The 19,648-nt window shown below is 44.9% G+C and overlaps 1 protein-coding gene across 3 annotated transcripts in view; it reads left to right on the forward strand.

Moving 5' to 3' along the window:
• Positions 1-19,648, forward strand: part of DDAH1 (dimethylarginine dimethylaminohydrolase 1) — a 97,089-nt gene that overhangs the window by 26,671 nt on the left and 50,770 nt on the right. The window contains exon 1 of one of the 3 annotated variants that reach the window (XM_048312708.1): positions 12,280-12,600. The exons of the other annotated variants lie outside the window; for them this stretch is intronic. Within the exon in view, the coding sequence (XP_048168665.1) occupies positions 12,295-12,600 (306 nt within the window). The 5' untranslated portion in view covers positions 12,280-12,294. Of the gene's footprint in view, positions 1-12,279; positions 12,601-19,648 lie in introns of those variants that run through there. 3 annotated transcript variants of the gene reach the window in all.

The following is a 19,648-nucleotide window of genomic DNA, read 5'->3' on the forward strand; positions in this document are numbered from 1 at the left end:
CTTCACCAGTGTGAGAGATGGCACTTTGCCTATTGTGATATATGATCCCACACCTAGAACTGACTGGCAGCTTTTATAAAATAGCAGGGCATCCCTTTGGTGCCTAACTGGCAGACAGATGGTCTTTTTCTCTTTCAAGGAGGATTCCTATCAGGCTTTATTTGCAATGGTTTATATGCATGTGAATTATTTGTATTAAAAGAGAATTAGTATGGCATTTATTGGTAAACTATAACACATTGAGATGAAGTGAAATTTCTAACTACTTTTTGCATCAACAATGGTACTGACTGTTCAATATTTTTTTTTCTCTGATAGTGGAGACCATTTTTATTAGCTCTAAGGCACCCCTGTGTTTCTCTGGCAGTATAAATTCATTTATGCCTGCCTTTAAGACCTCTCTGCCCTTCCAGAGCAGTGCACCAGAGGCTGAGAATAAATGACAACCAAAATGCTATTAAAGGCACCAAAAAAAAGCATAACACAAGCTAATGCTTTTTAATGTTCACAATGGTCTTTTTAACCTTCCTCTTCCTTAGATGTAAATTAAAAGGTTATGGATGGCTCAAGGGGACTGATGGATTCCCTCTAGCCCTTTCTTTTCTCCCTTGATGTTTCCCATAACTTAGTTGTCATATGGTGGATATTGTTAACCCCATTCATCTAGTCTTATTTAATATAATCTAATCATTTTGTGCATAAACAAAGTGATTTATACAACAGAATGTTTTGGGCAATGTGGTCTGGAGCTGTTGGGCTGACTGGACTGCTATATTACGTTTGGGGTTTTAGAGCTTTTTAGACCCCTTGCATTTGGATCCATGGGTACTAAATAGGTTTTTCCAATTTAATTCATAATAAAATGTTAATCATTATGATAAAATAAGAGGCCTAAGATTTAGTGTCTCTTTTCGTTAGCATATTTTGCACAGCTTCACTAATTGCATTAGATTCAGACCTGATTTATTGAAAACTTCTAGAAAAAAATGCATATTTTGGTCAAGGATAATTAGGAGGAATTCCTGGAAACTGTTTGCACTGCTCAAACTCAGCTATCCATTAACTACTTTCATTTATACAGCTCCAAAAACATGCCAGGAAAATTAAAGTAATTATGAAATTCTATGAGAAATTTTTGCCATATTGTTCCTTATAAGTGAAGTAAAATCTGCTCTTTCCTCAGAATCCAGACCTGCCTCAGTTCACAAAGGATTGATGAACACTGTAATTACAAAATACATAAAAGATTCATTTCCAAGAGAATCAGATCAAAATGATTTCGTCAAAATGGCACCAGTCTGCGCTGCCTTTCGCAGGCTCTCTGTGCTGCACGCAGCCAGCGCCGTGCCTGCCTGGGCAGCCGCTTACCTGCTCATGCAGGTGAGCGACCACAGGCAGCCCCTGTGGGTGCCCTGCGTGCACAGCCCTTGCACAGCCTGTTAGCACTGCACCTCGGACACAGCCCAAACGTGGCCAGCAATGCACATCCTCTGTGGGCAGGGCAGCGGCTGGAAAGGATGTGGGGAAGCTCAGTGTGAGCAGAAGAAACAAATGGCCAAGGAATGAGTATTCAGGAGGGTAGTGATTGAATGGGAAGTGCCCTGCGTAAGGGAGGGTGGGCTGGAAAATTCAATGGGAGGTGAAAAACACTGAAAATGGGGTGGATGAGGGAAAACACTGCCCGGAAGGGCCTTGTGAAAATCCCTGTGTGGCACAGGGGCTGGTGGCCACCACAGAGCATCTGCAGGGCTTTGGGAGGATGGCTTACTGGTGGGGCCCGGTGCAAGCAAGGATTTCTTTGGGGGTTTTGTGTTAAAATATACATCAGTGCTAGCAACAGCAGGAGGTCTGACTGTAATGAGCTTAATGAATGTGGCACAAAGGATATTTCAGGTAAAAGGAGAAATGTGGGATTTCTTGTTTGTGTAATTAGGACACTTGGCAGCTGGGTAAGCTTTAATTGCCATCCAAAGCTCCTGATCTTGCCAAAGAATGAAGAGTGTGAAGAGAGCTATTGATTTCCATCTGGACAAACAATTTACTTTTTAGTGCTCATCAGCCTGATGTGTATCTTCATTCCCTGTCACTGCTGCGTGCAAGCTAAAGTTGCTTTCATCGGCAGATTTCAGGTGGGATTTCAGCTAAATATGTGGTTAGAATTGCAAGGCGCTAATGGTAAAAGCTGACTCACTTACCACACTGGCAGTGCACAATGTGCTGTTAGTTTTGAAAAATCTCCACCTATCTAGGTCCTTATATAAAACATCTCTTTTCTGTGATGTCCAGTTGCCTCCCAAAAATAAAATTGGCACAGAAAGAGCCTTCTTCTCTCTCTGCTCAACAGGAGAAAGTTAATATTGATTTTATACTATACATGTTTGTTTATAAATGTGGTGTTACTGAGCAGAGGATTAGATCAAAGAAGTGGATTTTGCATTTCACTTTGAAGACACAGATGTCCATAGTCAACATGATCACTTTTGGGGGAGGCTTCCAAATTTCATGGGCTAAATGCCTCATTTTTTTCCTGTCCTCGACAGTTTCATTGTTCCAGGGGCATGTAGCTGGTGAAGGTCGTGATCTTGAAAGAGAGACACAAAGAGAAAGCTATTATGTAGGGACAAATGTTGTAATGTCACTAGGAAAAAAATAAGTGGGATATTTTGGAAGGAAAGGTTGAGGAGAGAGAGAGGAGGTAGAATTATTTTTGCAAAGCAATCAAAAACCCCACACTTGCTGCAGTTTACAATATGCAAATAGCATCGTTAGGCACAGACATTTTTATACAACTACTCAATCTAACATCGTGTATGTAATGGAGATTCTGTGCCTGTGCAGGGTAGATGTGTGCACAGCTTCTTCCGATTTACCAGGAGAGAGCACCTCTCGCATGAAGACAGGCTGGGAGAACTGAGGTTGTTCAGCCTGCAGAAGAAAAGGCCCTGGGGAAACCTCACTGTGGCCTTCCAGTATTTAAAAGGGGCTTATAAAAAAGAGAGCAACTTTTTTACACAGGCAAGAAGGAATCGTTTTAAGCTAAAAGAAGGAGAGATTTAGATTAGATGTTTGGAAGAAATTCTTCACTGAAGGATGGTGAGTCCCTGAAACTGATCGTGCAGAGAAGTTGTGGATGCCCCATCCTTGGAAGTGTTTAAAGTTGGATGGGGCTTTGAGCAAGGTGTCCCTACCGAGGGCAGGAGAGTTGGAACTAGACGATTTTTAAGGTCTTTTCCAGCCGAGGACCTTCTAGGTCCCTTTCTATGAATCTGTGGAATGTCTATCATGGATTAATATGGTAATTGACTAGTCATATCTCGATTTTTTTTTTTTCTTTAAGAAAGATTTAACTTGATGTGTCAGGAAAAAAAGTCCAATTCAAATAGGCTCTATTGGAAAGAGTGATTTATTTCCTGTTGACTTTAGTAACTAATCCCATTAAAGTAGCCTGTAGCAGAAAGCAAGCCTTTTATGTGAACAAGAGAATAGAGATAAAAATGGTGAGTTTTAGATTAATATTTGCCAAACTTAAAATAGGAAAATGATGTATTTTTGGTTGGTTGGTTAGATCTTGAATTATGTCTGGCATATTAGAATATTGTAGAATCATGATGTTACTTTTGTGTGTGTTTATGTATCTCCCTTTCTAATCAGAAGGTGACAATATACACAGCAAAAGTAATCTGGTACCTCACATAGCTGTTAAAATATACCAGTTATTGACATATCCCCTTTGCTATTCAGAGTTGGGTTATAGTCTCATTTTATACACAGCAGTTCTACTGTTGGTTACAAAATGCTTCCCACATGACATCGTCTTATCATCTTCACTCATTCTGGAGAGATTTTGAGAAATGACTCATGGTGTCGTATGTCCTACTTAGGATACTTCAGATGTTGCTTTTTCCAAGGTACTTCCCCAAGTCTTTGGCTTTCAGGTCCTGAAAGAAGCCTACTCAGAAGTGGAAGCATCTGAAACCATTAATTGTCTTTAAAAATGTGTCTTTTTCCTGTGAAAAATAAACGAAAGAATACTTTTCCCTATGCTATTAAAAAGCTGTTTTATATTATTTGTAACTGAAAAGAATAAGTAAGTATATAGTTCCATTCCTGCTGTTAATGCATCTGTTAAACTGAGCAGATAATCATATTTTAGATCTATCCATACTCTTAAACTATGATCATAATCATTAAATAATTACATTTTATCTAGGTGCACAATAAAATTTCTTCCATCCCCACTTATTACCATATGGTATTTCTTCCCTGATCCTGAAAGGAATAAGAATATGAGCATTTTGAGGCACTAGTCTATATATATTTATAGCAGTAAGGAGTAGAACTGCCAAACTGCATGAAATTTTCTGTTACAGCTTTCAGAGAAATCAGTGAGAGGTCTCTGCTTTCAGTGCTGATTTTGTCTTTGCAGTTATATTGTAAAAGGCATAACTGGTCCTCTTAATTTGATTTCACAAATACATTTCACACAGAACTGAATTTATGTGGTCAGCAAAGTTACTGGCAGACATATTCACTATGTGAACTGACTTCCCCTAGCAGTTTATTGAGACAACACTTATTCCTTTCCACTAACGTGGTTGGCAGCATTTTTATGTCTACCTAAAATTAAAGCAGTTGGATTTCCACAAAATATTAAGTTGCTACCAAATGTTGAAGGACAGAGAAATCTAAATATCAACATATCAGACAGAAGTGTGTGCGTCAGTGCAGAACACCTGCAGCACATAGCAAACCGATTTACAGGTCATCACAAGTCCTCAGCACTTCAGGGGAAAAAAAGACTCATAGCCATCAGTTTCAAGACAGCACAAGAAAAGGTGTTGAGATCTTCTACTGGTATAACTAGACATAGGTCCCTGGAGCTGAATATAGGCGTATTTCCGTGGAACTAAGAGGAAGGAGCTGATTTGGGGTAGAATTATTCCTAACCAAGTGAAAGGATAGGAGGGTTCATATTATATATAGAAGGTTGACGTTGATTTTAGCAGCAGTAAATCAGTTTAATCTACATTTTTCTCTTTGTGATTTGAATATGTTGAGGTGGAAACCTTCATTTTGAGTTGTGCTGATTGGTGGGAGAATTCAGATGGACCCTGTGAAACCTGAGCACTGGGCTAACAGCAACTTCATGAAGGTCAACAAGGAGAACTGCAAAGATTTGCAAATGGATAGATCTGTACACAACAGGAACGAACCAGGACCCCTGCAGAAAAGGATTTGAGGGTTACTGTGGGATCCAGGTTCAAAACCTGCAACTATGCAAATAGTGTATTGGGCTGCACCAGGATGATCATGGCCAGTAAACTGGGAGAAATTATTATCCCCCTCTACTTGACACTGGTGAGATCATATCTGCACTACTGTGTCCAGTCTGGGGCTGCCCTGCGAAGAGAGAGATTGAGAAACTGGCCATTGCCCTGCAGGAGACTACCATAATAATTAGGGGTCTGAAACAGGTGGCAGGGAAAGAGATTTAGGGAGCTGGGCTTGGTTGGGTAATGAGAAGGCTAAAAAAGGAACTAGAAGCAACCTATGGGTACTTGAAAGACAATTAAAAACACAATGGACACAAATTCTTCTCAATAGATATAGAAGGTTAATCAGGCAGAAGTTGTGCCTTGAGAGGTTCCAACTGGACATCATAAAAAAAGCTTTTGCACTACAAGGATACATTATTCTAATACCAAATACACAGAGATAGGCTCTGGTCTTTATACTGACGTTTGAAAAACAGACCTTAAAGCCCATAGATGCTTCAGCTCAGCATCCCCTCAGAATTAAACGTTAGGTGGTATCAAGAGTACAGGTTTATCTTCTGAAGGCAGTGCCCTACAGGTTTATCTGCTGCAGATTTATCTGCTGCAGGCAGCGTCCTCTGTGCTGCTTCCGATCTCTGTCGTGTGCGGTGGCACTACTTGTCAGTGAAATTGTGGGGAGTAGTTTTGCTCCTTTCTGAACTGCACCTCAAGTGCACCATTTCTCCATTCTATTTCAGCTGGTGAGTTTGAGGTACTCAGAAACCTCTTGGTTAATTGGTAAGGAGCAGCAGTTCAAATGAAACAAGCTGATCACTGATCACCCATTGCCTCTTCAAGCCTTCCAACTGGTGTCACTCCTTGCATACTACCTACTTCCTACGGAAGCACCTACCCATTGCACTCCCATGGTGGGGCAGACAGCTATTAAACATTCCCCTTTGAAGAAGACAAGATCATTTCATGCCTGTTCTGTGATGAATTATGGCAAGAGTTATTGCCACCCGGATACAATAACACTGTAGCTGATCCATGTATCCTTCATTGTTCTACAACTTCTTAACTCTGACGCTTAGGACAGCACATTAATAAATTTGTAGAAAAGCCTATTGGAAATCTTTAACTTTCTTAGCTTGAGTTGTGATGTATTAATCTGCTTGTTTGTCTCTAGCACTAATATCAGTGCTAAGGAAGCTGCCAAAAGAACTCCTTGCCCTTTGCAGGAACACAAAGAAAACCACAAAGTTGTTGGCTCACGTGCATACATATACATATATAAATGTGTGTATATATATATATGCACACATATATCCTGTTTCATGTGGCTATAAAAGCTAATTCCACTTTAACAAGTTTCAGGTAAATATAAAGCTTCATAGTTGCATAGTTGCAAGTTACTGACCAAGTCAACAATGTACAAAGCTTGTATAAATCAAGGCAAAAGATGCCTAACTGATAAGAAAGGCTGTGAATTAATTCTCAGGCAGCTGGCTCCTGGAAGGAATGAGAAATGCAAACCACGAAAAGCAAAAAAGTGCTACAGCCAAATGTCACTGCTTCTTACTGCTGAGCTTGTGAGGGCTTTTCGGGCAATGCGAGAGAAGGACAGTTTGCCACACCTGCAGGTTGCTGCCAGCTGATCCACGTGCTCTACAACAGGGAAGTGGAGACTTAGGATAAACATTAAAAGGCAACTCAAGTTACATTGCAAAGGACTCAGGTCCTTTCAAAAATACTAACATGCATCCACCATCAGCATTTCTAAGCTTTTGCTTTTTTAGGCAATCAAACATAGTTTTGATGGTAGATATGAAGGGAAGGAAAGATCACAGCATATGCATTTTTCCTCTTGTATCAATGCAGCCCAGTTTAGCAGCCGTGATTTACCAAAGGCTTTATCCCACTCTTCCCTCAGGAAGCCCCATAGTGGGCACCTACAGCACCTCACAGCAGCTGGTTTTGGATTCATGAGACCCATTGAACAGTAGCTGCATAAGTGTGAATGGCATGAACCATTCCCCCTTCTACTGCTAGAGCTGATGCTTTCTTGACAAGCTTATAAAATAGCATGCTTTATTTAAAATGCTGTCTGATAGCAGAAATAGTTTTATTGTTGTTTTGGAGTCACAAGAAGAACTATTTGTAAGGCACTTATCTTAGCTCTGTCTTCTGTTAGCTGGAGTAGCATTTCTGGCATATTTCTGGGAAGTCTGTCCATCAGGGACACAAATGGTGCATTTCTATCATTTTCTGTAAGAGGCATGTTAACTTGTGTAATTCAGCATAAATTTCCACAGACTACTAATCTCATTTTTTCATCATGGTCATACCTGTGGTACCTAACCTATGCTTTTTTAAAAAATTCAACAGTGACTTTTCTTCTGCATAGAAAGAAGGGTAAAACAGGCCATAAGGCATGGTGAAGGTGAGGAGATAGGAGAACAGAAGGTAAACAGTCAGAATCCCGCAGCACTTGCCTCAGTGATCTGTTTGCTCAGTCAAGTAAATCCAGAAGTTGATTCTGGCTGTACACAATAACTGCAAGCTATTGTAACAAAACATGTGGGAAGACTGCAAATGTGAGGAATGCCCTGTGCCTCTGTGTGTTGTCCAGGCTGCTTGGTGCCATGTGTCACAGCAACTATGCTCCCAAGCTGACTTGCAAAGAATCACCCTTTGACAGCTTTGTCTCCCAACAACTGTGTAGCTGTCAGTTCATGGGAATTCCTCCTTCTCTGCAGGATGCAAAATGCCAGCTGAGGAAACGCCCAGATCATTGTCCCATAGGAGACAAAACAAATATTGTGTTTCCCCTGAACCAGCTATTTATAGAATATATCTGACCCTGGTAAGACTCTGAGATAGCATGGGTTCAACTCAGGCAAGGGAAAGTGTTGGTCCCCAGAAGGACTTCTCTACAGGCTGGCACATGCCCCCTTGATTTATGCCACCCAGAAGAAGCTGGTCTCTTCTTCCAGAAGTGATCTGTTATGTAAAGAATAGATGGCGAACAAATCTGTTCAGCATTTGGAAAATGTAAAAGCACTTGGGAGCTTGTCCATGCAGTGGGGTGAAGTGAAATGACTTGTTGCCTGCCCAATGTCTTCAGCTCCTCTAGATGAGGAGCCCAGACACTTAATTATTTAGTAGAAATACTGCCTCACTGAGTCACTGTGGTTTTTTACTTTACAGTAGAAGAGCAGAAAGAGAAAACTTCTGACAACTACCTGGGTGAAAACCCCTTTGAGTTGCTGTTTGTGCACCTAAGGAATGATTAAAGCAACTTTCTTCTCTTCTATGGCTGTGAGTAAAATCTGATGATGTACCTCTTCTAAGAGAATGATCCATTGATCATAATGGGAGCTTTTCCAGCAGATTAGTGTTAATAATGGCATTTGGCTGTGCAGTAGTTGCACAGTTTTCTATTGAGCTGAAGAAATCACTTCAACTTGTATTCATTTTCAAAAGTGAAATTCAGTGTCTCTCCATCTTTCTGGTGCAGATTCCTTTTGTCACAGTGGGATGTGCTGGTGACTGAACTGAATGGTTCAGTTGCTGGCTTGTCCCAGCTTTTCACTCTCTGGAGTTTCAAGTAGCATTTAATTAATAGAGTGAGAGATGTCCATTAAGGTTTTAGGGACAGCGGTGATGTTCCAGCATTTGCAAGTGATGGGAAATGTTTTCCAACTTTGCAGCTGCCTATTATGCCTGAGCAATTGACTGTGTGGTATGCATTTGTATTCAGCAGTGATCCAAATTCTCCTTTGTCACGGTCACACAAACTGTTCAACAGCAGTTGCCATCTCTGACCTTCAGTGACCCATGTAAAGGTTGTGCATTTGCTACTGGGCATGTTAGACTCATCATTACATAGCTTTTTCCACTAAAACAATAGTATCCAGTGTAAAAATAATAACTGAAACACAAGACTGGAAGGGACCTCTCCTTATCCATCCTTCTTCCCCATCTCTGGCTTTTTGCTTCTGGAAGATGTTTCCTCTTAAAAACACCTGGTATAGAGGGTGCACATTTTTACCAGGCAATCTTTTTCTCTGCTCTTTACTGTTAGAAAGTTTCCTGTACTTTTCCTTGATACAATTTAAGTCTGTTGCTTGCCTTCTGCCTTGTGGAAATTACTGCCTTCATCTTTGTGGTAATTTTTTACATAGCTGCCGACTGTTCTCAAGTCGTGGCTGTGAAAAAAACTATAATTTTATTGATATGCTGCTATATTTTTTTTTGTCAAATGGATAAAATTTCACTCTGGGTATCAACATTCTTCTGTCATAACTTTTAAACCATGTCTCCTGTTTCATTATCTATTCCCTTCTCCGAAAGCAAATGCACTGTTCACATATGTACCCTCAAGTACATTTTGCAAAGCAATTTTCTTCTTCCTGTCACTGCCAGCAGATTACTCTGTGCAGTGTCAGTCACAAACCACCTGGATTTGCATCCTTCTCTGTATGAAGTATTTTCTCCTCTCCAAATACATCTTTTTGTGATACTGCTTAAGCGGTCTGCAGTCCATATTCTGTTAGGAGCATAGTTTTCGTTGTTCTGTATGACTTCCACAGTGTGACACAGCTTTTTTCTTTGCTGGGGGGCAGCTTTGCTCTTTTATACTAGTCTCTCCAGCAGGACATAGTTACAGGAAAATACTGGATGGTCAACAAGGTAGACAATATTTAAATACTACATTGATGCCTGTAGCTGACCTATTTTACATTACTGCATATGATGAATTTTAACGTGACTCCCATAAGTTTATGTGAACACATTCTATTTCATAACGTTAATTTGTGAGTAAATTGATATTTTGATAATCTTATTATAAATATGCACAATATTGCTCTGGGTGCATCTGTTTCTAGATTGTTAATGATGCCTTTCTATTCACCATAAATAATAGAACAATAATCACAATCAGAAAACAGATCTTAATTTATATTTAAACTGCACAGTTTTATACATTTATGGGAATACAGATTACTTTTTTACTGTACTCATTAGTTCCAACACCTTGTTTAAACAGCTAACAATATGTATTGCCAATATACAGTTGTGTGCCTAGCATGCACTGTCTCATAGCACTGTGTCTCATAAAGAGATTCTCCTTCCTCCAGCCTTGTCTCCCATAAAGGTATTGAGAAGCTGTCAGAAGTGATTCCTGACCAGCTCCCAGGGAGCAGCCACGGCCACCTGAGCTGGGCTGGTGATTGTGCCTCTGTGGCAAGCCTCACAGTCCTAGCGAGTATGTCATGTGTATATGAGATCACAGTACAGCATCACCTCATATCCTGTAATTTCAGTGAGATCTAAAAATTGGCATCACTTACAAGTTCATAAGGTGATTGTGGATGTCAAAGAAATCTGTATTGACTATAACTTTCCAATCCATTGCCTGCTGGAAAACTATTTTCAGTACCTTTTCTGATAGGAACTGTGGCAAGTTTTAAAATGACTGGATAGTAGCACTTTTTCTTCTGGCTAAAACTAATGCTAATTAAAAGAAAACCAAACTGTGCCAATGGCCATATCCCAAATATGTAATAAGTTCAAACAGGCTTTAACGATGGTGGAAGGATTATACCAGAGACAGCATAATACTGCTTGTAGTGGTTTTTCAAGAATTTGAAATGTCCTACATGATAGCAACTCAATTACCTGTCCATTTGTTTAAGCACAAGTAATATTTGCACATTATTCAGCGAATGACAGTTATTCAAATAACTGTGCCTACGCACATTAACTAAAAGCGGCCTTTACAGAGTATTTGGAGAACCTGTGGAAAATGCAGATGAAAATCAAGTGAGTTGCCATTTTAGAAACACACTTTGGTATTTCCTTCATGCTATTCATTAACCACATTCCCAAATGCTGAACATCTGCAGGTATCTGTGACAGCATGGCCAAGGCAGCTGCCTGGGTTTTGTCTGAGGTCTGAAGGCGGAACACAGAGCTGTGTGCTAGTGGGGTCCCCTCCATGACCCGAGGGATACTTGAAACAGCCTTGCCAGCAAAAGCAGAGCTGGAAGGAAAATTCGTATTCCTTCTCTCTTCCCGTCTGCTCTGGTGAGAACAGACCTTGGAGATATTCAGGAGGCGTGGGAGCAGGAGCAGTACAGCTGAGGGCTGGCGCTGTGGATGTTGCCAGTGGCTCAAGGTCTGGCACAGTGCCTCATTTGCCTACTGCCTGGGAGACAGACATGTGCTCTGGCAACTGCTGGCCCTCCTCCAGGACAACCTCCAGCCAGGGTAAAACCTGGGGAAAACGAAATTTGGGGAAATGTTTGTTTTTTGTAGGGAAAAGTGTGGAAAAACCTCATTGTTTCAGGCCCTGAGGCAAAGGTGGAGCAGAACACCGCTGTCCCTCCGACCCCACACAGGTGGAAACCTTGAAGAGTGCAAACGAGTGCGAGCAGGTGGACACGCTCTGCCAGTGAGTGCCCTGTAGAAAGCCATGACAAGAGATTCGGCTGGGCTTATTTCCTTACGATTTGTGTTTGGAACTGCCCTTGTCATGGGATATTCTTCCTTTGGTCACCCAGATGAACCAGCTGGTCTTCAGCCGTGCTACCAGGGAAGGAGTAGGCAAAGGGCTCGCAGGTGGCCAAGCCAACGCGCCCTCGAGCAGGAGGGTCATCAACCTTCCCCCTGCCCACCCCAGCTGGAATGGATGTAAGAATATGACTGGACTCGGGGGTTAGAACGCGGTCAGCGTACTTGTGCCGCTGCACAGAACGGCCGGAACCGGGCCGCGCAGCCCCGCCGCCCCTCAGGCCACGCCGCGGGGTCGGCGGGCCCGCCCGCACAGGTAAGCGGCGCCGCGCGGGGGGCGGCCAATGGCGCGGCCCGGCCGCCGCCGCCAGCCAATGGGGGCGCGCGCGGCGGCGGCCCCATGGAAATGTGCCTGGTGGGGAGCCAATGGGGCGCGGCCGGGCCGCGGGCGGCGCTTTCTCCGCCGGCAGCGCCGGGCGCGCGTCCCTCGCGTCCCCCTCCGCCGTCCGTGCCGCGCAGCATGGCCGGGCTGGGCGGCGGCCCCGCCGCCTTCGGGCGCTGCACGCACGCCGTGGTGCGGGCGCTGCCCGAGTCGCTGTGCCGGCAGGCGCTGCGCAGCGCGGCGGGCCCTGAGGTAGACTTCGCCCGCGCGGAGAGGGAGTATCAGCTGTATGTGGGTGTGCTGCGGGGCAAGCTGGGGCTGCAGGTGCTGGAGCTGCCGGCCGACGAGAGCCTCCCTGACTGTGTCTTCGTGGAGGATGTGGCCGTGGTCTGCGAGGAGACGGCGCTGCTCACCCGCCCGGGCGCGCCCAGCCGCAGGAAGGAGGTGAGGTGCGGTGCGGAGCGGAGCGGGGCGGGCCGGGGGGCGATGCCTGCGCAGGTGAGCTCGGGGTGGCCGCGCCGTCGGGCGTGTCCCCTGGCCCGCCCCAGCCCCCGGCGGGAGCGGCGGAGCGGGGATCGCGCTCCGAGCTGCAGCCCTGCTCGGCGGGACCGGCCCCGCGCAGCGGCTCCAGCCCGGCATCCCGCCGCCGGCACCCGAGCCCGCTGTTGCGGCGGAGCCCGGCTGTGCTGGGCTTACTGGAGAGCGGTGCTCTGCTCCTGGAGACAAGTGGATGGACAGTGTAAACTATGACTCATCCATTCTGGGGCGTGCGGGCTCTCGCTCCGTGTTAGCTTGCCCAGCCCGTCCGGCGGGATGGGTCGCTGGCAGATTGTGCGGGTTCGTGACCACGGTGCAGCCCTGCTCGGTCCACAAACCCCGTTTTCAGTACACGTTCAACCCGAGCTCAGCCCCAGGCAGTGCATCATTGGTACCTGCCATGATTGTATCTACTGGCTTGTGCACAAGAGCTCGTGTGTGTTTTGGTGTGCTTGGTGTCAGCCTTAATGCCCTTGAACCCGATGTCACCTTCTCTGTGCAACCACTGCAGGCCCCCTGCATGTATGGGCGACGTAGGCCACCTCATAGAAGGTGTGAAGGATGCACACCCACAGGAGCCTTACTTTAGATCTTCTTAGTACTTTTTTAATGTCCTCAGCCCATTCATAAACTAGTTCATCAGGCAGTGCATGCACTGAAGTGCCACCCAGTTATCTCCTCAATAAGCAGTGACAGCCTGCCTTCCTGTAAGCATCTTTTAGCATAACCCTCCCCATGTCTCTTTCAGTTCCCATCTTTGCTAGCCCAGTGCATCCTGAGTTCCACAGGCACATGCTGTTGTGCCTGTGGGACAGGCCACTAGCTCTAATGCAGCAGTAGCTCCTCTTGGCCATTGAGAGCAATAGCTGAGTTGCTCCACTTGGTTTTGGTGTTTTTTACATAGTGCCCTTCTCTTATCAATTGCGAAGTTTTCTTGAATTCTGCCCAACGGTGTAGTGTAACATCTGAGATACTGTGTACACCTTGTACACATGCACTTCTTCTGCATAACCATGTTACTCTTTGTAACATACTTGAGTGCTTTTAGGGTGACACCACCAGAGTAAAGCTTTACCACATGCTACTCTCAGAAGCAGCTGTTTCTCAGCCAGAATCCAAGCGAGTTTTCACTGGTCCTTCCCGCGATGCACTGGTATGTAGAGATGTGAGTCCTGCTGCCATTTGTACCATTTCCCCTTCAGGAGAATGGATTTACTTCTTTCCATGAGTGACTTGTCCAGGCAGAGTCATGAACAAGAGGAGAGAAAGAACTTCCAGGCATAATTTCAACATTATTAGTGTTTTTGAATGATGGAGCAATCACTCCCTTGAGTTTTCTGTGAAGTAAAAAAGAAAAAATAATTGAACAAATACCCTTTTAAAGCTATAGCAGTGCATGACATTGCAGTGTAGTGCTTGTCTGAACACTTAACTCTTATTTCCAACAATTATTCCACTTGGTAACATCATTACAGCAGTGTCTTGTGGAAAGGGGGAGAAGGTGCTCATTTCTGCAGTATGCTACCTGCCTGTTCCCTCTCCCCTCCAAAGTATCCTCCCCTTTCCAGCGTGGTGACTGTCAGTTGTGTTTAGCTGGTGTGTCTGTGTTGAGTAGTTAGTGACCAGGATGTCATATTGAAAACAGTGAAATGGCAAAGGCTTTAGAAAGCAGGAATGTACACATGCCTACCCGGAGCTCTGCATGCTGTGGTGGAGGGCTTGGTGTATGTCTTGGACATCTTGGCAAACATCTGTGATAACATCACTTTCATAGAGCTCCCCAGAAAGAGCTGCATCTTGTAGCTGCATGAGAGGCTATTTCCTGTTGTACCCAAAGCTTCCCTGCTCTTATTGCCTCCAGCTTTGGCTCTGGAGGTACCAGCCGCAGGGGCTCAGGAAGTCCAGGCACTGAGATATGTGGCCACCCTGTGCTGAGGGAGCCCAGCACCTGCTCCTGACCCTCCTGCTAACCCCAGTGAGCATCTGTTAGCAGCCTCTCAAGATACTTTTCTGAGGTTTATATCCAGTCTCTGAATTCCCCATTGAGATAGTTGATGGAGTTGGGTGGCAAGTGATGTTGCTGCAGGGTCTGTCCTACCATCAAATGGTCTGCCCTGTCAAATGCCTTTATTGGTGACTTGGAGGAGATTGAGGCATCTTTATTGAGCTGTGAATGGCCCCAAACTGGAGCAAGAGTGAGAAGCAATGCCATGGAGGTCTAGGCTGTGCAGAGGGACCTCACCAGGCTGAAGAAAGGGGCTGACCCATGGAGACCTCATGGTTGAACAGAGACAAGTGCAAAGTGCTGCCCCAGGAAAGGAAGGATCCTGCAGCAGTTGGCTTGGTCAGCCTGTTATGAAAGTGAACCAAGGCTGATGTAGAGCACTGTCACTTGTACTGGGTGACAGGGAAAGAGGGTGGGTGCAGTCTGCGTAAGCACCAGTTTCTCAAACTGTGATCTCTCATTCTTTTTATGTAACGCAAGTGCAAACCCATGAATATTTTAGCAGTACAGTTGGCGTATGTGTGGCTTAACCCAGTAAAGCCCAACTCCTGATCATGCACTCCTGAACTGAGACTCCCTATAAGGCAGGGCTCAGCTGGACTTGTCTTACTGGTCTCTTAACTGTTGGATGTATTTTTGTACAGAGCAAGCAGGAGCAGTGGAGGAAGGAAAGGATGAGGGAAACAGGGTTGTAGGGTACCATTTTTGCAAATAATTAATAGAGGGAAGGTTTGTGTCCAGGAAATCTGCCAAAGAGGCATGTTGTAGGCTGGGCTCTGAAGCCTGGTCAAACCAGTGAACACTGAAGAGCACAGGGAGTTGCTGAGGTGCATCCGAAAGAGAACGGCCTGGTTGCATACACAGCTGGAGCAGTGCTGTTTCAGGTGTGTTGTGCCTTGTGATAAACTGTCTGCCAGATGCATGAACTGAGCAGTAATGTCTTCATCTCCTCTGTTTCATGCTACTGAAAACCTATAATGCAGTATTTAAGAGGAATACAGCTTTTTCTTTCACTGACTAGACTCCTTATTAAGAAGGCTTGTCACCAATTACGGTAACGCCATGCAGTAGACAAAATTCTGCAGTAGTTCGTAATAGCACTGATTGAGCTTTCAGGCTTTATAGATATTATTGCTTATCCCCCCAGCAACATTGGATTCTTTACTGATTGTCTGTCTGGAGCAAAACAAAATAAAATCTAGGGTTATGTCTGTTCTTGCTCCAAGTTATTGTAAGGAGAAAAAAAGACTTGAATTAAATTTGGTCATGTTCAGGCAGCGCTGGGAAAGAGCCCAGTATTTTTTTAGTAAAGTAAAAAAATTAGTCATGCATTTAATGATTTGTTTGCAAGTCAGACTTATTTCAAGCCATTATGTTTCTGTGTTATCAGCCTCTGAACGTACTTTAAAATTCATAGTTTCTGTGGAGTTTTGAATTTGGCAGAAAGGTAAAGGCTTTTGAAGTAAGCCAGAGGTAGATTGCTAATATGTCTAAGTTGGTGTTTTGTTTAGCTGTGTGCAGTCACCAGAGCACTTGATGCTTAAGTTGAGTAAGTCCAGTGGAAATGTTGTGATCACTGATCAGATTGCCAGTTCCAGCACCTTTTGTTCCAGCAGTATGTTCTCAATTGTTTATTCCTCCAGTATAAACTCTCAACGTCACCTTCTGAATACAGCAGGGTTAGTTGCTGTGAAGAGCCCTCATCAGCACATTGCTCTTGCTGCCTAAGTTGTCTTAATGTGCTTGGGACAGCACAAAACAACATTTCCACCATTCCTGTGCTTATACAGACAGATGGGAACCCAAAAGCTCAGCAGAATTGCACCCACAGTGACCTGGCCTTTTCTCAGCTGCCACACGGGGAATGGAGAATTAGCTGGTGCTGGGAAAACTGCAGGAGCTGTCGCAGAAGAGCTCAGTGTGTTTCCTTCCCTGGGTAAGAGGAAACCTCTACCCAAGGCTTTTGTTATTCCCTACTCCTCCAAGACTGGGAACACTTGTGACTGTATTCATGTGGTGTAGGATAGCTGGTCTTTCAGCAGTGAGGGATAGGATGAGCAGCAAAGGACTGTGTTTGTCAAATCCTCTCAACAAGAATTGGAGAAACCACCTAATTGCTTTTTCAGCGTCTCTGGGTATCTCTTCCCAAATTTACTTGCTGTATGGCAAGATTTTGTCCACAGTAGTGCTTCTGCAGAGTTTACAGCTGTGCTGGGCCAGGTAACCTGCTCCTCAGTGCTGAACACCCTCAGCTGCCGCCCTTTCCCACCCTGTACAGCTTCTGCAGAGCTGTGTAGCTGTGTATGAACCATAGCTTGCACCCTACACTGGCCTGTTGTCCCAGCTGCAGCTTACTGCTTTCAGGGATAATTCTCAGGCCAGTAGGTGGAAGTTTCTTAAAAAACAGAAGGCAAAAAGAGTTTACTAAGTTATTTATCTATTGTATACACTGAGGTAATACTGCATAGCTGCTGCTAAATGCAAAACCTTTCTCCACTCTCTCTGTAGATATAGATGGTCCTGCAGGTTAATGACATCTATTGCAAAGTAATAGAAAAGCCAGGCTCAGGAGAAAGAGATTTAAGGCTCTGCTGGCTCCTGAACTTAATTAGGTTATGGGGGTTTTATTTTATAGCGTATACCAGTACAAGTGAGCCTGTAGTTAGAATCATAGAACCCTTTAGGTTTGAAAAGACCTTTAAGATTGTAGAGTCCAACTGTTAAGCCAGCACTGCTGAGTCCACCACTAAACCATGTCCCTGAGTGCCCCATCTGTGCATCCTTCTAATGTCTTCTGGGATGGTTATTTAGCTACTTCCCAGGCAGCCCAAAGCTTGACAACCCTTTCAGTGAAGAAATTTTCCCTAATATCCAATCCAAACCTCCCCTGGTGCAAGCTGAGGGCCTTTCCCCTTGTCCTGTTGCTTGTGACCTGGGAGAAGAGACCAATTCCCACCCCACTATAACCCCCTTTCAGGTATTTGTAGAGTGATGAGGTCCCCTCTGAGCCTTCTTTCCTTCAGGCTGAGCACCCCCAGCTCCCTCAGCTGCTTCTCATAGGACATATGCTCCAGACCCTTCCCCAGCTCCACTGTCCTTCTCTGGGCTCACTCCAGCCCCTCACTGTCTTTCTTGTCATGAGGGGCCCAGAACTGGACACAGCACTCGAGTTGGGACCTCACCAGTGCTGAGCACAGAGGGGCAATCACTGCCCTGGTCCTGCTGGCCACACTATTGCTGATCCAAGCCAGGATGCCATTTGCCATCTTGGCCACCTGGGCACACACTGGCTTGTGTTCATGTTCAGATGCTGTCAACCAGCATCCCCAGGTCCTTCTCTGCTGGGCAGCTTTCCAGCCACTCTTCCCCAAGGCTGTTGTGCTGCATGGGGTTGTTGTGACCCAAATGCAGGATCCAGCACTTGGTGTTGTTGAACCTCATAAAACTGGCCTTGGCTCATTGATCCAACCTCTCCAGATCCCTCTGGAAAGCCTTCCTACCCACGAGCAGTTCAGTACTGCCTCCCAAGGGACTCTATCAACCAGTCCCTTAAACAGGCCAATTTCTCCGATAATCAAAAACTTATTTCATGATTGCTGTGCCCAAGGTGGCCTTCAGCCACCAGATCACTCACCAGTCCTTCTCTTGAGGAGCAATCACCACATCCAGAGGGACCTAACACATCAGTAACCCTTTGCTGCCTCATGGATCTCCATCCCCTGCTTCCACTGAGACATCAAATGGAAGGACCTCACTAGCACACCATGCCTCAAACAGTGGTGTGCTGCCCCCAGGCTTATCTCTAGTTAGCCTGGGTTTTATCTCTTTTTCTCTTCAAATTTAGTTTAAAGCTCTTTCAATGAGTCCTAACTCCTGTGCAAGGAGAGAGACAAGTGTCTCCAGCAGGCCTGCTGTTGTGTAAACATACCCATTATCAAAACCCAAAAATTCTGCTGGTGGCACCAGGCTCAGAGCCAGGTATTGATATGCTGGCTCTCTCGTTTCTTCAATCATCACTCCCAGCAGTTACAAAGATAGAGGGGGATACTATTTGTGCTCCTGATCCCTTAACCAGTTGTCCCAAGGCCCTGAAGTCTGTTGGTTGCCCTCAGACTTGTTGCTGGAACTTCATTGCTGCACACCTGAAAAATCAAGAATGGATAATAATCTGAGGGCTGTATCAGGGGAGAAGCTTTCTTTTCCATCTTTAATCAGGGCCCCAGGGGGACAGCAGGCTTCCCTAAGAAGTGGGTCTGGTCTGCATAGGGGGCCTTCTGTTCCCTTCAGAAGGGAGTCTCTTCTGTCAGTGACCTGTTTTTTTTTTTTTCTTTACGGAGGTGGTTTTGATGCTGGGCACAAGCTGACTGAGCCTCAGCGATGAACCAAGTAGAGGAGCTTCTGTACCTGGGCACCCCTTCCACAGGGATGCTCAGTGCTGCTGGCCAGCACTGGGGAAAGAGCAGGGCACTCGCTGCAGTCCAGCTCAGGGTGACAGTGTGCTCCCACTGAGCTCTGTCTGGGAAGCGCTGTCGGTCATGTGGGTGCAGAGCTTAGCAAGGCTGTGGCTTTCTGCTGGGTGGGTTGAGCTGGCACTGGCAGGGATCTATCTCCTTTCCATGTCTGGTCACTAGAGAAGCAAGAGATTAAATGTTTTATTACCATTTAAAATAATTAATGGTTCTTTAAACTGTCGCACAAATTATGATGGTCTTTTATGTTTTCACTGACCCCTTTGCACATCCTTATTGTGCTTTACCCTTGATGACCCAGACCAGCTTTGGTGTTCTGCCAGGAAAACTTACGACAGAAAGCACAGATTGCCACAGTGTAATTGTTTAGTACTTTAAACAGCAGGTAAGTAAACATGGGCAAACACTTTACATGAGGGCTGACAAAAATTAGAGATGGCGCTAGGTACCTTTCCACCCTCTTGTTAGACTGGGTTTTTTA

This window comes from Corvus hawaiiensis, chromosome 9 (assembly GCF_020740725.1).
Source record: "Corvus hawaiiensis isolate bCorHaw1 chromosome 9, bCorHaw1.pri.cur, whole genome shotgun sequence".
Lineage (NCBI taxonomy): Eukaryota > Metazoa > Chordata > Aves > Passeriformes > Corvidae > Corvus > Corvus hawaiiensis.